The sequence below is a fragment of the Vitis vinifera genome, chromosome 11, assembly GCF_030704535.1.
Source record: "Vitis vinifera cultivar Pinot Noir 40024 chromosome 11, ASM3070453v1".
Lineage (NCBI taxonomy): Eukaryota > Viridiplantae > Streptophyta > Magnoliopsida > Vitales > Vitaceae > Vitis > Vitis vinifera.
In genome coordinates this window covers 2,102,670-2,117,306 of record NC_081815.1, presented here as the reverse complement: position 1 = coordinate 2,117,306, position 14,637 = coordinate 2,102,670, and the positions used below count along the sequence as shown (strand labels likewise).

Here is a 14,637-nt window from a genome sequence, read left to right as displayed (position 1 = left end):
GAAGCATTTTTAATCTTTTTAATAATTGAAAACTTTTATCATTCAAATGTTAAAAATGTTAAAAACATTTTTAGAATTACTCTCAAATAACGTGTTTAATAGTGATTTTAAGAAGTGTTTTTAACATGGAAGATAAAAAAAATTTAAGTATTAAAAAAAATAAAAACACTTCACTACCAAAAAGACTCTTATTCATCCATGTTTAGTTCAATTTTAGACAATTCATAATCTATTTGGACTTAAGATAAAACAATTATGACTTAAGACTGGTTTGGATGCAGATAAGTATTAGAAAAAAAAGGAAAGAGAGTATTCAACAAATCTGCATGTCTTGATTTATAATGAAAAATATTAAATCGAATTAAATATCATAAGAATTATTCAGAAATAGTTCTTCACCTTTTTTAGAAGAGACTAAGCCACATATATTATTTTATCTGTTGTTTGAACAATCGAAATGGTATATTTAGAAATACTAAAGAAAGAGAAAACACAACACCAGGAAAATTTTCTCCAGGGAACCAAACAGGTTACAGGGATGGGTTCCTCACTTGTTTAGGCTCCTTAACTGGCATATGATAATGGTTTGTTTTAAGGGCCCAGCAAAAGCCTAAATAAGAGGTTGGCAACAAAGTCATATCATTTCTGGGTAGCCTACCTTTAAATCTCTCATTCTCTCTCTAAAGCTGTTGCTTGAATCCAAGCCCAATAGAGAATTCCAATGCAGGAAAGAATTAACAGGACTCCTTTAAAATGTTTCCTTAGAAAAGCTACAATACAATGGATTTCATTTTAGTGCAATGTAACAACATATCAATAGGGAGGATACCATCAAGGAAAAAAGGTGCCTTTGTCATCCTCTTTTTTGGCCTAGGCTTAACCTGTATTGTTCATCTGCGCCTTCACTTTGAGATAACATTAGCCTTGAATGAAACAAATGGTAAATGGTGCATGATATAGATCCGATCAGAGCCCCAAAACAACCCCACTTTCAAATACCAGGGGGTCAATATACGAATTCATAGTGTGCCTCATTGTAAAACTTCCTGAGGTATTGTTCTTCAGGGATTCAACAAACATGGAACTGACGTGTACCTTCTTTATATGGTCATCCCTATTTCTACTGAGAGTCTCTGCTCTTCCAACTATGAGCTTCTGTTAAACCAGTTTCTTCTAAGATTTGAGAGTTCTCCGAGAATATCTCCACAAAGTGAGGGCAAAAACTGTTAGGCCAGCAACACCAACTAAAATCTGCCACAACCAGAAAAATTAGGGTGTTAGGTTTGGAAAATTTTGGTAATGGTTTTGTCCCAGTGCTGAAAATTAAAAATGAAGCCATGTCTCCACAAACACCATAGAGCACAGAGCAAGAACAAGAATGGCTTACCTTTGCTTTTCTACTGTAACTGTTATCTGTAGATTTGAATAATGATGTCAGTAACTTAACACGGGATGTTTGGGGCATTAGAATCACAACTGTGTACTGTTTTTTGCAAGGGAAAGGTAGTATCCTTTTTAATGCCAACTGTGCAGTTGATGGAGTCAGCAGTTCTCTGACTTTGGAACGCCCTTCATCTTGAACCTTCACCAGAAAAGTAAGCAAAGTTAGAAAAAAGTTTCTGATAGAATAAAAAAAGTATACTTTTCTAGCATACTTTTGTTAGTAAAAGTGGATGCCAATAAAGAGGGTGTTCAAATATGTTTCCACTTTGTTGAAATTGAATGCCTATGCGCTATTAAGGATCGTTCAATTACAATATTTATTGCCATTGCTAATCCTCAGTGATTCTGTTTCACAATAAAGGAGTATTCTCCTGCTTTTGTTGAGGATTGAACGGCCATGCACAAAAGAAGTATAAAGTTTCATGTGCGCGGGAATAACATTAACTGGAACCTATAAGGCAATGATAGATGGAAGCATCATGTAAGTGGACTAATAGGAATCTATAAGGTAAAAATAGATGGAGGTATCATGTAAGTGGGAATAAAATTAGCTGGAATCTATAAGGTAAAAAAAGAGGGAGAGAGAGAGAGGTTCCAATATGTATCCAAACTTAAAGAACCTTTTTTTTTTTTTTGATAGATGTATCCAAACTTAAAGAACTTAAATCCAATGCAATGTGACAGTTACTCTCCAATGTGTATAAGAGTGCCTGTTCAGTACTAGATGCAAATCAAGAAAAGCATAAAACTTGTACTGCAAGCCTCATTTCTCAGAAGTAATGTGTTCTCCATGCATATGATGGTGTCTTTTTGACCTCATACACGAATATAACTCATGAGCAACAAAACATATTCACAAGGAAATGCAAAATCCAATTTCTGGGAGATGTGAGAAACTAAGGCAAACAACACGATGGCAGAAAAGCAAAACCATGGCTACCAACCTCAAAAGATGTGCCAACATCACCAAAATAAACCCTTGACTGGTAGCTGCGTAATATTCTATCCAGCCAATAGTAATTCTCCTGAAAGAGTAGAAACAGCTATTTATGGTTGGGACAATGATATGAACTTCTAATTTTTTTTCTTTTCCTCCATCTTCACAGAAGAATGAGATATCATGGTAATGGTATTGTGTAATCAAGTTTACCTGCAAACCATTTTCATGGGCCCTTTGCTCTATTTCCAGAACAGTTGAAACATCCTCATCAGAACACCCTTCCTCCTGGACACGCAATATTTCATCTAATGCAATATCAACCTGTTGAGAAACATCACCCAACTTTGAAAGTAAGCTATTTGGACATTCAGTTGTTAGAATACAGTGGAACTCAGTGACCATAATACACCCTTCTTGTGCAAACATAACATGAACCCACCAGAGTTGAGGAAATGTCTGGATCACAAGAGAAATTTATGCTTATATCACCACGGATATCACCAGTTCTTGAGGGCTTATTACCACCTAGAAATACTGAAACACCTGCAGAGTATATCTGGGACATAAATGTATTTAAATAAAAGTTAGGTTAATGCTGAACAAAGGTCTTAAAAAATGAAAATACACTAACACACAAACAAACTCACCTGCCCATGCTTGAAACGTAGAACTTGCATTATTTTTGTTTCCAAAAGTTTGCTTAAAAATCCAACAAAGTGAATCTCTTGCATCTACATTCATTTTTTTTCCATATGGAAGAATGTGAATAGGCACGCAGAGGGAAATATCAGTTAGCAAAAGTCATAAAAGGTGTGTTGATGATCAATCATATGAGTTTAGAGCTTTTAATAGATGAATCAAAAGAGTGCCACACCATGGTTTCGTTCTTCAGCTCCACAGGAAAACATAGCTGGACTGAACATTGTGCTTCCACCATTGGGCTACGAACAACTTCTCTGCAAGCACATTCAATACATCAGATGGGCATTTAGTTTCCAACAATGGGATTTGGGTGCAGAGAGAGAGGGTCAATACAGGTTTAATCAGTCTTACTGCATTGACCCAACTGTTCCCTTTTGCAGTTTCATCCATTGCTGAGTTTTGAAACTGTGGCTCAGCGCTAACATAAATAAAGAAAAGTCAATGCAGATTACCTAATCACAGTTGCAGGAAAAGTGAAAGGTAAACCCCTGAGATCATCACGATTGAAATGCAAAATCGGCTCAGGAGGTTTTGGTATTCCACCCTACAAGGAGACACAAATCCAGTTAATATGGAATATCTAATGCCTCTTGGTCTTGCTAGATTGAGAGACAGACTTACTAAATACTGCAATATCAAAGGGCCTGCAATAGCAGGATCAATATTCCCAACAATCACAACAGTAAAAGTCGAGGGATCCTTGAAGCAATTGTTGAAATATTGACAAGCTTTCAATGGATCAACTTTTCGAAGGTCGCTAATCCTAATTGGCTGCATGAAAAGTAATTATCCTTAAGTTATAAACAGTAGATCCTTACAGAGATGGTAAGATATTTAAATGAGGATAACAGATATACCCTGAAGAAATAGGAGTTTCCATAGTTGAGCTCCCTCACACGATTAGCAAATGCAGTGTAAGGATCCCTTTCTTGAGCATGAACTGCTTCTTCTGCCATTTGCATCACTATTTTGACTTCTTCTTCTCCTGGTTTTACATTTGTTGTGAATAGTTGATATACAAGCTGCCAGACCCCACATCAATTAGAGATCAGATACAACATCACATAGAGTGAGGGACAATATGTTCATCACTCTTTCAAATACTAAAGAAGTTATTGATATAAAAATGCATGAAGCTGTGCTCTATTGAACCGGAAATAAGAAAAAATCTAAATTAAAAGCAGATGGGGCTAGACAGTAGATATTCCCCAAATATTATTTAGGGCATGTTTAAACCAAACAAGAAAATTGGCAACATTAGGAACAGCAGGGTAGATCTCAAACTAGCAATTATTACTCTCTAGCAGAATATGAGTAGTTACTTTATTGCATTTGAAGACTTCTTATGGCCTATGTGAGTTAGACCTGGAAGGTTTTAACGTTAACCATAACATTACTGCCTTGTAAACCGACAACTGAGAACACCCTTACAGCCATAGTAAAACCAATAGATTCTTAAGGGAACAAATCACACATTGGTATGCAGCTGGCAGAATGCAGTAGAGAGAGAGAGAGAGAAGAAATTTTTTAAAAAAAGAGTTTCAATTACCATACATTGGGCAAGATTCGGCACACTGGTAGAGACAAATCTGTGAGCATAGGAGATAGGGTGAAAATACAATCCACAGCAGAATATGGATTCAAGGAATAATCAATTGCAAAATCAAACATAATTTGAAGTCCTAACATACAAAGGAGTCACAACAATGTGATGATCTAAGAAGCATTCACATCACTGAAGGAATTGTGCTGTTATCAAGGCACCATAAAAGGTCAGGCATTTATTATCTCAGACAATTAATTTAATATGCTTTTCGGCAGCAATATCAACCTGCACCCCCTCTCTTGGTATTAATTAATTTCATGTCATCCAGTATAATGAAGTGTAGGATACTTTAGCAACATAAATGGGGTTTCCCTACTTAAATAGCATTAATCCAAATTGCTTCATTCTTTCCATTAATTTTATTACAAGCAAGGAAAGAAAGCACTTAAACCACTTTGGAGAGTTGTTATATAGATCCACTTAAAAATTCCAAAGATGCCCACTCCCCAACAACCCCAAGAAACCAGAAGAAACACAAGAATGTGCAAAAAAAATAAACAAATTTAATAATTTTAGGAAATGCGTAAACCTGTCTTATTTAATGGTCAAGTGTCCCAATAACACATGAAAGGACAAATAGTGAATTCTTTTAGACTGAAAAGATTTTTTTTTTTTGATAAGTAAAGAAAAGTATTGTATTACAAAGAGACGCTAAAATAGCAGCCCAGGATGTACAGAAAAGAGACACTCACCCCCTTACAGCTGAAAAGAATATTAAGAAAGGGGAAAATGAGAATCCCATGGAAACAAACCTGTAAAGCAGTTTCCAGGTCTGATGGTGAACAATCACCAGAGAAAGTTCTCATATATGCTCCAACCTTCGTACCAACTTCAGCTCTTTTACCAGCAAGCATATCCATTAATACCGAAGGTTTATAACCAAATACACCAATCTCTCCAGCAATGGTCGAACCCATTGAGCATGAAAAATACTCATTTTCTGGAAGTTCAGATAAACCTCCATAAGAGAAACCTGTAAATAGAACCTGTCAAAAAACAGTGTGTTATAAGAATAACATGTTTCACATGAAATACTGCTCAAGAAAGTCAAGTAATTCATCTACAGAAAGTCCCTCAAAAAAGAAATGACTTTTCTCCTTCCAAACTTACCATACAATGAGAAATATGCTATTTACTACAATATTTTCCACTATTACTCTAGGACCTGAACTTTACATGAGCCAATGCAAAATTCTAGTTCCAGCAGTAGTAACCTGGGAGATATGGAACCTAGAAGAACAATTACAAAACATTGAATAAGCAGGTAATACACAACAAACTCAAGATCCCTCTCAAGTGGTCCATCACCTAGAAGTTAGCTTTAGACATGATACAGCAATTTTTTAATCTCTCCAATGTTAATATTTCCACACAAACACACACACACACACTCACAAAGCCATAATAGATGGGGATAAAATATTTAGCATTTTGATAGGCAAAAGAATTTATCTCCATATTATACGATATTAGGATCTATTCAGGGGAAGATGAATACTCCCTTGCTTAGCATAAGGTAGATCCAGGATTCAATGCCATTAAGTATGAGTCCTTCAGTACACTTTGTGGTCCTCCATGATATATTAGAATAACCTTTAAGGTATACATATGGGAAAAATAATTTTATGGTAAGGACCATTAGTTTCAAGGAATTTGGGATGTTCCAACTTGGCATATATAAGATTTTAGCTTCATTATTATTATTATTTTGTTTGGGTGGGGGGTTTGTGTGACAGGAATTCTAAGGAGTGTAAGATCCAAAATGAAGCCAATGTTCACATTTTGTGATGTTTTTAAAGAACTCAATGCATGGATCATGAATGGAAATTACATTCCCTGTTGAAGTCTTGAAGGCACGATAAAGATCAAGAGGCTGAGCTACTAATAAATGTCTCCAGATAGAGCTGAATGGGACTTTTTAGCTAACCTATGTAGTTTCAATCTTAGGCTTTTCTTATTAAAATTTGAATTGAGTAGAGGTTTTGATTCTCTCCCTGGTCAGTTGTCACACTTAACTTTTCATAGTTGACCTAGCAAAGACAGAGTCACAATAGGCCATGTGCTCCACACGTCACCACCTTCTTAAGAGTCAATTCCTATGACCAATCAATATCAGCCATTTCATCACTTAAAGTGCAAAATGATATTTTAGGCATCTTAGTGCTTAAATAACAACTATTTATTTTATTCATGTAAAAGGGATATATAGAAGAATAAATTCTGTTACAAGAGTTTTTCAATTGATCCCTATAATGCTCATCATTCTAACAGCAAGAGATGAAACTCTGGTAAATTAGTGGAATTTAGATTTATAGGTATTATCCCCATTTTAGCAATGGAATGGATTTTAATTCACTAGATTTTCTAATTCTTTATTCCATCCTATAAAATTTCATACCTGATCATCAAAGAAGTCTGTACACTTATAGCAAACTCGCATGCCATTTGATAGAATCAACTCAGTAACTTCAATATTTGAAAATTCAAGCTCCTGCACAATATTCCTGAAACAAAATACTTAACCGAGTTTAAAATTACAAAATCAGATCACAAAATTAAACCACCGAAACCAGACCATGTCCTGGAAAATATTTTATATTGGAAATTAGGTTTTGTTAAATAAGTTCAAGAACCAAAGATATTAAGTTAGTCATGAGACTATAAAGAAAATTTGGGGTGACAAATTAGCTATGTCAATCAGAGGTGCAGAAAATATAGTCAAACCAGATACAAACTGCAGTCCACACAAAATGAAAATTAAAAAATTGATGTTAAAGATCAGAAGCGATAGTTTAGATTATTCTCCAAAATATTGGGCAAATGTGAATGAGATTATATTAATAAAAAAAAATCATTATACAATAGTCTCAATTAGGGATGTGCCCAGTTCAGTTAGTTCAGTTTTAAGCATTAAAATTTAACTCAACCATTCTAGTTGGTTTGGGTGCACTGAGAACCAGACAAACCAAATCTAAAGAGAAAACCAATCAGTTTGGTTCATGAACAATAACCAATTAAATGGGTCTAAGTTGGCTTCATTTGGTTAGAACACAAACTATTTTTTATCAATTTGGGATGAGAGCCAAAAAACATTAATAATACTCTTGCAGCCGGTAAAAAGCCTTAGGTCCGATTCAAATCATTCTACTACAACCCAAATGAGCAACAACTAAACTCTCTTGCTACAATAATACATAACTAAATTCATATTACAATAATACATATCAATTTGGTCAAAAGTATGAAAAATCATGAAATTTAATATTGTAAACCATGGAAATTCAAATGCAAAGAAGCTAATAGATACAAAGACACATGTATTTATATTTACATAAATAATTGGCAGTTTACCTCTGTTATTTTCAATTTTGAAATGGGAAACATAAAAAGGACCAGTCTATTCAATTTTCAACCTATAAAATATCATAATTACAAAAAAATGTAAATCCCATTCCATTTGGGTTTGGTCCAGTTATGGTGGTTTTTTCAGGCCATCAGTTGTTTGCACACTCTTAATCTAAGCAAAAATATCTTGCTGGCACTTAATTTTCCATTCCAATAATGAAATGACAAGTCATAGTTTTGATGGGTACCAGCAAGAAATATAAACTAGGATTGAAGTAAGCCCCATAAGGGGATATGACAAATATGGGATGCTTGGATGACTTTGATCATCAATTGAACCACATGACATCTTATTGTAAAGAATATGAATTTTTTTATTACAGGAAATGCACAGAAAGAAGGAGAACAAAATCCCCCCCACCAAAAACACACACACATGCATACAACCAAAAAAATTATTATTATCAGAGTGTGACCATAGCGATGAGTGAAGGGAATCAAATAACTTAAATATATTAAAAAAAAAATGGAGATGATGGTACAATAGAGAACCTAGTAGAACCACCTTGGAATTCCAGAAGAATTCCTACCTAAGCTCCAGAGACAAACTAAAGCACACAGATAAACCAAAAGTTCTCCAACATTCCACTGTTATTCCTATGGATGTAAAGATTGCTGTTCTAGTTCAAAATCACTGCAAAAGAAGCAGGAATATTCCTGCTTTTGGATGGAAAAATCTTAACAATTCCATAGCTAAAAGCGTTGAGTCTATATTTTAAATCATGAATTATAGAGCAGATGATAGGTAACTGGAATACAACAATAGGAATTAAAGAATCAATCCTATATTCCATGATTCATTTGGTTTTAATATTTTTAAAGAGATCCAACAATTGGCTGGGTTAAAGTTTACCCTGGATTTGGCTTTATGCTGACAATTTCCTCAGGGATGTGTTCATCATCCCAAGGAGAAATGCTTCCTTCTTCCTCAAGAGAATTGATCTTTGACACAACAGCTTTCAGATCATCTACCGTTGCAGTAGCCCAAGGCTCCATTGTTTTTATGACACAGCTGCATGATGTTTGTAGCTTCTCAGAATACTTGGATATCTCCGATGCTGATATTTCTATACAAACAAAAAAAAAATTTGATGTGAAAAAATTTAAACATACGTATTTGTTTCAATTATAAGACACTAAAAACTAGTAAATATTGAGAATGTAATATAGGGTTTGCTTTTTAACTATTCTCAAAATTTTTGTTTTTGAGAATAAAAAAACAAAAAAATATGTTTGACTATCAGAAAGTAGAAAATAGAATATTTTCTGAGAACATCCTTCAGTTGTTTTCAAATGTTTTTTGAGGATTGTTTTAAGAAATAATTATATAAATACAGAGAATGATTAAAAATAAAGCACCACAAATAAAAGTTGTTTTTAAAAATATAGAAAACAGGTTAAGAACATTTTAAGTTCTCAAATAGACTTTTGTTTTACGAAAAATATTAGAGATCGGTTTTTAAAAATAGTTTTCAAAAAATACTTTTTCAAAACTGTTTTAGAAAACACTTCCAACCAAAGCGATAGTTTTCTAAAAAAATTACTCACGAGGTAGAATAGTTTTTTGAAGTTGTGCCTCATACTCAATCCCAACAACAGGCTCATTGCGGAGAAAATGCTGAGAAGTTAAACAAAAAGACATAATTCAGCCAGCTTATTGAACCCAAAGTCAGAAATTGGAGAACTTCCAGAACTTTTCAACTCAAATATACCTGTAAGTACTCATCTCGCAAGCTGGATGATTGCATTTGATCACGCTCCAAATAGGCAGACTCGACCTCTGACATGAGTAGAGCTCGAACAACAGAAATTTCCCGTTCTGAAAATCCATGCAGCCGAATCCTTGCAACCTGAATAGCAAGGTACCAGTTAAAAAGAAGAAAAAAAAAACAAAATGCAAATTCTTACACTGAGATCAAAAGCGTACCTCAATAAGCATCGATTCTAGGGCCTCAATAGTGCATTTCTCTTTACAAGATGATGTAATCATATAGGCCTTTACTGGACGAACTAAAACATCTGCAGCAGCAGAGCATGAGAAATAGGGTGGATCCTTTCTACGAGATATTTTAAATAATCTCTGGTTTAGAGCATAAAGAAACATTGATTCTGTAAGCAAGTCCTTGTAGTCCTTCACTGTCTTCAGCTCATCAACTGACATCTTATAGCTAATCATAACTGCAGACTGTTACAGGCAAATATAAGACAATTGTTACCAGTGACACTTTCCACAAGAACACACTTGCATGTTTGTTAATATGTTAAGAGGTGCACAATAATATCCATCAAGTACTTACCCCAGCAGCTTCAGATTCAACAAAACATGAAAATCGTGGCTCCTCATGAGATGGAACTGGAAAATGTGGTATAGGTAAAGGGTCATGTGCCGAACTTTTTGGTCCAAAATGTGTCCTTATCAACTCAACTACGCTCTGCCATATATGAATACGTGCATGCAAACAAGCATAGAGAGAGAGAGATTGTTAAGAAGTATAACTAGAATAGGTAACCATAGTTTTATGTTACCAAATAAACCAAGAAATGAAAATATAACTCTAGGTTCATAGTGCAATTGGACATTAAGAACGTCTTACCTGTGTATCAGAAAAATCCCCAACAGCTATAACTGCCATATTGTGTAAATGGTACCACTTCCTATAAAATTGCTTCACAACCTCAGAAGGAACTGTCCGAATTACCTTTTCCAGTCCAATTGGTAAGCGATCAGCATACTGCAATCAAACAAATGACAAAATTTGATGAAACTCCTTAAAAGATAGGACAACAAGCCATCAGCTAACCAAGATGCAATAAAAAAAAAACCTTGCTCAGGGTCCTCCCTAAAAAGCATTGAAAACATAGAAATTACTCAAGATGTAAATATTGTAAAATTGTTGTCCAACTACTTTGTATTAACTAAATTGCAATGTGCTTCCAATGAATTAAAATGTGAAATACCAAACTTGTGTCAAAGAATAAAGCAAAAAATGCACAACCAATTCCTCTCTTTTTCTATGATGGACATGGATGCAAAGTAAGGATAAGTCAACCAATGCTTGATTGGAGCCTATTAAGATGATATTTCATTGGAACAGACAAAGGCACAGTAGAAATGTGGTAGAAACCATATAAATATTAAAAAGTTTCACTGTTCTTCAGTCATACTATAAGAAAGGAAATTAATAGCTGCAAAGAAGCCTCCTGAGTGCATAAAACTAAAGTATAGAATGAAAATTGTCATAATGGCTAAACTCAATATCAGCACCTTCGAACCTTCCATCATCAGAACCCAATGAGCATCTTGCATCCGTCCATTAGCATTTCGGTTCCCTCTATACTCTTCCATGACAGCTCCTCTCTCTTTTTCCAAATCATCTGTGGAGACTCGAACCTGCATGCTATAGATGATCAAACAAAAAGACAAAAATAAACATCGGGATGATTATCAAACAAGAATGTAGGCATTGATACCTCTGAACTGAATTCTGCTAAAACTGAAATGGCCTGAGATAATAGTTCAGGCTTGTCAACAGGAACAAATAACTCGTAAACAGTATCATCAGAGGATGTTACTGCATTCTGACAGGCACCAAACTCTGCCCCAACACTTTCCAGAAATTTGACAATATCATGATTTGTATATTTCTTAGTGGCACTGAAAGCAAGATGCTCAACTATGTGAGCAACTCCCCGCTCATCCTCCTCTTCCAAAACTGAACTGCCACAAGCCCAATAAATTAGCTTGTTTAACATTTCAAAAAGGCACAAGTAAATACGATAAGGGAAAAGAGAAAAAAGCAAAGAAACCCAAGACTTGATAATGCTATTCTAGTCCAACTAGATTTTAGTCAAAAAGTCAGAACTGGAACTAAACTCTCTTATCAGTGTTAACCTAATGTGATAGAAGCACCTCATCTGATGTGACAACACATCGTTCTTTTCGGTCTCCTGATGCGTAACATAAACATATACTAGAGTGCCAAAATGGGGGAGAACCCTAGAACATGAATATACCATCTAGCATTGGCAATCATTCCTTGCCACTTGCTAACAAGGCTTTACTAGGAATTGGCTCCAGAGGTTAGAATAAGACCCAGATACCTTGTCCTTGACTTCTGTTAGAACCATGACATGGGTCTCCAAATACTGGATGGAGTATCAATGTAGCAACCTCAAAGAAGGAACCCAGAAGTCTCCTTGTCAAAGTCATTTAACTCTGAAGGGAGAGAATTTGCAGCATTGATAGACTTGTGCAGGTGAACATGAATACAAACACAAGAGGATGCTCAATACTGAAAGAAACATTATCTGCATGTTGATCTAAATGTGGTGGCTGCAGAAAAAGAAGTTTCGCCCAACTTGTGATGAATATGATAAGGGGCACAAACTTGTTGATTCCTATTTTCAAAAGATTGTTACATAATTGGAATATCATGCAGCAGTTTTCCCACAAACAGGGGAAAATGTTAACAAATGATGCTGCATACACACTGTGTCACACTGATTAATGTTTGAATCAAAGTCCTTTGGAGTTTTCTTATCCCCCACATTTTTTTTTTCATTCATATATTCATAAGTCTTGGATGACATCTTTATGGAGGTTTTCTGATAAGTATTTGCTACTTTATCATTCTTTTGCTTCATCTATAGGGTCATGTCTTCTGGCTTAGTCACCATTTTATTATCCATATAAAGAAACATTTGTTGTGGCCGTCATAATAATCAAGCATCATAGTTGTTCTTAATCATTGGTAGTTACAGTTGGAGGTCTTTTTAGAGATGGGGTTTAACTTGAAAACAAGGAACCATACTCTATCTCGTCCTCTTTTTTTCTTTTTTGGATAAGCAAAAATAACTCTTTATTCCTATGGACTTGTTTTGTGTCCCTTTTCTGTTAGGTTGTTTAATATAATCATATCCTTCTATTTGCTTATCAAGAAAAGGGAACCATACTCCTAACTGAAATAATATTTCGTTCCTGTAAGTGAAGTTTGGATCATTGATCAATAATAGAAAGGATCAAAAACTAAGACTAGCATCTTTAAAAATCAACCTGGTTTATATGCAAAAAGCCTGGGATGAGCAGTGAAGTAAACCAGCATGAAGAGGAAAAAAAGACATATAGATAGAAGGAATTTTCATTCTCCTTTAATTAAAGACCTCAAATGATAACCATCCAATCAAATGAAGGAATTTTCATTCTCCTTTAATTAAAGACCTCAAATGATAACCATCCAAGCAGTTGAAGGAATTTTCATTTTCCTTTAATTAAAGACCTCAAATGATAACCATCCAAGCAGTTCCTTCCCCCAAAACATTACCCTATTATGCAATTCCAATTGCACAATCAAATATATTTCATTGCTAAATATGATTTCAGCTTTCAAACTTTAACCCAATATTCCAATTTTGTCAAATATTGAAGTACACAAAACCCAGCTAAATAAACATTCTACAACTTAATTCTGAAAATTTCCAGAAAAATTATTGAAAAACAAAATAAATGGCTAAAGTAACAATACAATCCAAGAAAATTATATTGCAAACAATCTTAAATTCAACAAACCAGAATTCTCCAACAATCCCAATGCTCCGTTCAGTGGCTAGAAAAACTTAAAGAAATAAGAAAAAAAAAAATGAAATTTCTGAAATTTTCTTTTCCTGAATTGAGTTAAGAAAATATCAAAAAACAAATCGCCAATCAAATTCATTCAAAACTTATAAACCAAACAACCTTAATTCAACAAATTAGACTCCAACAACCCAAATGCTCCGTCTGGCGGCTAAGAGAACTTAAAGAAACAATAGAAAATGCAATTCCGAATTTTCTCTGTCTTAATCGAGAAAAGATAATATATAACAAAAAAAAAAAAAAAAGATCATTTTCTCTTCTTTTCTCTTCTTTCCTCAGCAACCAAATAAACACCAGCCAAATTCATTCAAAAATAACAATGCGTAGCCAGAAAAGAGTAGTCCTACCCGGCCTTGACGGCGAGAGCTAGGGCGGCTCTCATTTTGGGCTTGGAATTGGATCGGACATAGTAATGGAGACCATTTTCGAGTCTTCCGTAGTCAACTCCGAAGGGCTCGTCTCCGAGCGCTTGGTCCATGTCCACGTTCAACAGCTTCAGAGACCTGAACCCATGCCGCTTCGCGATCTGCGGGATCTCCGCTGGAAGTAGATCCATCACCCAATCCTCTCACTCTACAAGTTTCTCTCTCTAGCAACCAGTGGAAAATGAAGAAGAAGACGACGACGATAACATCGACGAGGGAGCTTTTATCCAGTGCAATTCACGCGTAGAATCCACCAATTTTCTTCTGATCTGTGCTTCCAATCGTCGATGTTCTACTATTTAAATAAAAAAATTACCTTGATTATTATTAATATTATTTTTTAAATTTCATGAAATAAAATTGAGTACGACATATTTGACCAAAAATAAGAAAGAGACAACACATGTCTACTATTTTATTTCAAAGAATTGATATTGGACGACTAAGATTCAAAATCTTCCATCCAACATCCAACGGCTAATAC

General features: G+C 34.8%; 1 protein-coding gene across 2 annotated transcripts; it reads right to left on the bottom strand.

The window, feature by feature from the left end:
• Positions 1 to 722: 722 nt before the first annotated feature.
• On the bottom strand, positions 723 to 14,441 carry LOC100245850 (zinc protease PQQL-like). Of its 2 annotated transcripts, XM_010657932.3 has the most exons (21): positions 14,076 to 14,441; positions 11,568 to 11,814; positions 11,362 to 11,487; positions 10,691 to 10,828; positions 10,394 to 10,528; positions 10,024 to 10,281; positions 9,809 to 9,946; positions 9,645 to 9,714; positions 8,950 to 9,163; positions 7,090 to 7,195; positions 5,444 to 5,677; positions 3,943 to 4,107; positions 3,707 to 3,856; positions 3,538 to 3,629; positions 3,258 to 3,339; positions 3,031 to 3,114; positions 2,823 to 2,939; positions 2,594 to 2,704; positions 2,388 to 2,468; positions 1,388 to 1,582; positions 723 to 1,251 (listed from the first exon to the last, which is right to left on the bottom strand). In XM_010657932.3, the coding sequence occupies exons 1-21, from the start codon at positions 14,282 to 14,284 to the stop codon at positions 1,174 to 1,176; spliced, it is 3,030 nt and encodes a 1,009-aa protein (XP_010656234.1). In that variant the 5' UTR covers positions 14,285 to 14,441; the 3' UTR covers positions 723 to 1,173. The 2 variants fall into 2 exon arrangements, with proteins under 2 accessions (XP_010656234.1, XP_059596592.1); XM_059740609.1 differs by lacking the exon at positions 11,568 to 11,814 and having other exon boundaries at positions 11,362 to 11,494.
• Positions 14,442 to 14,637: the final 196 nt, after the last annotated feature.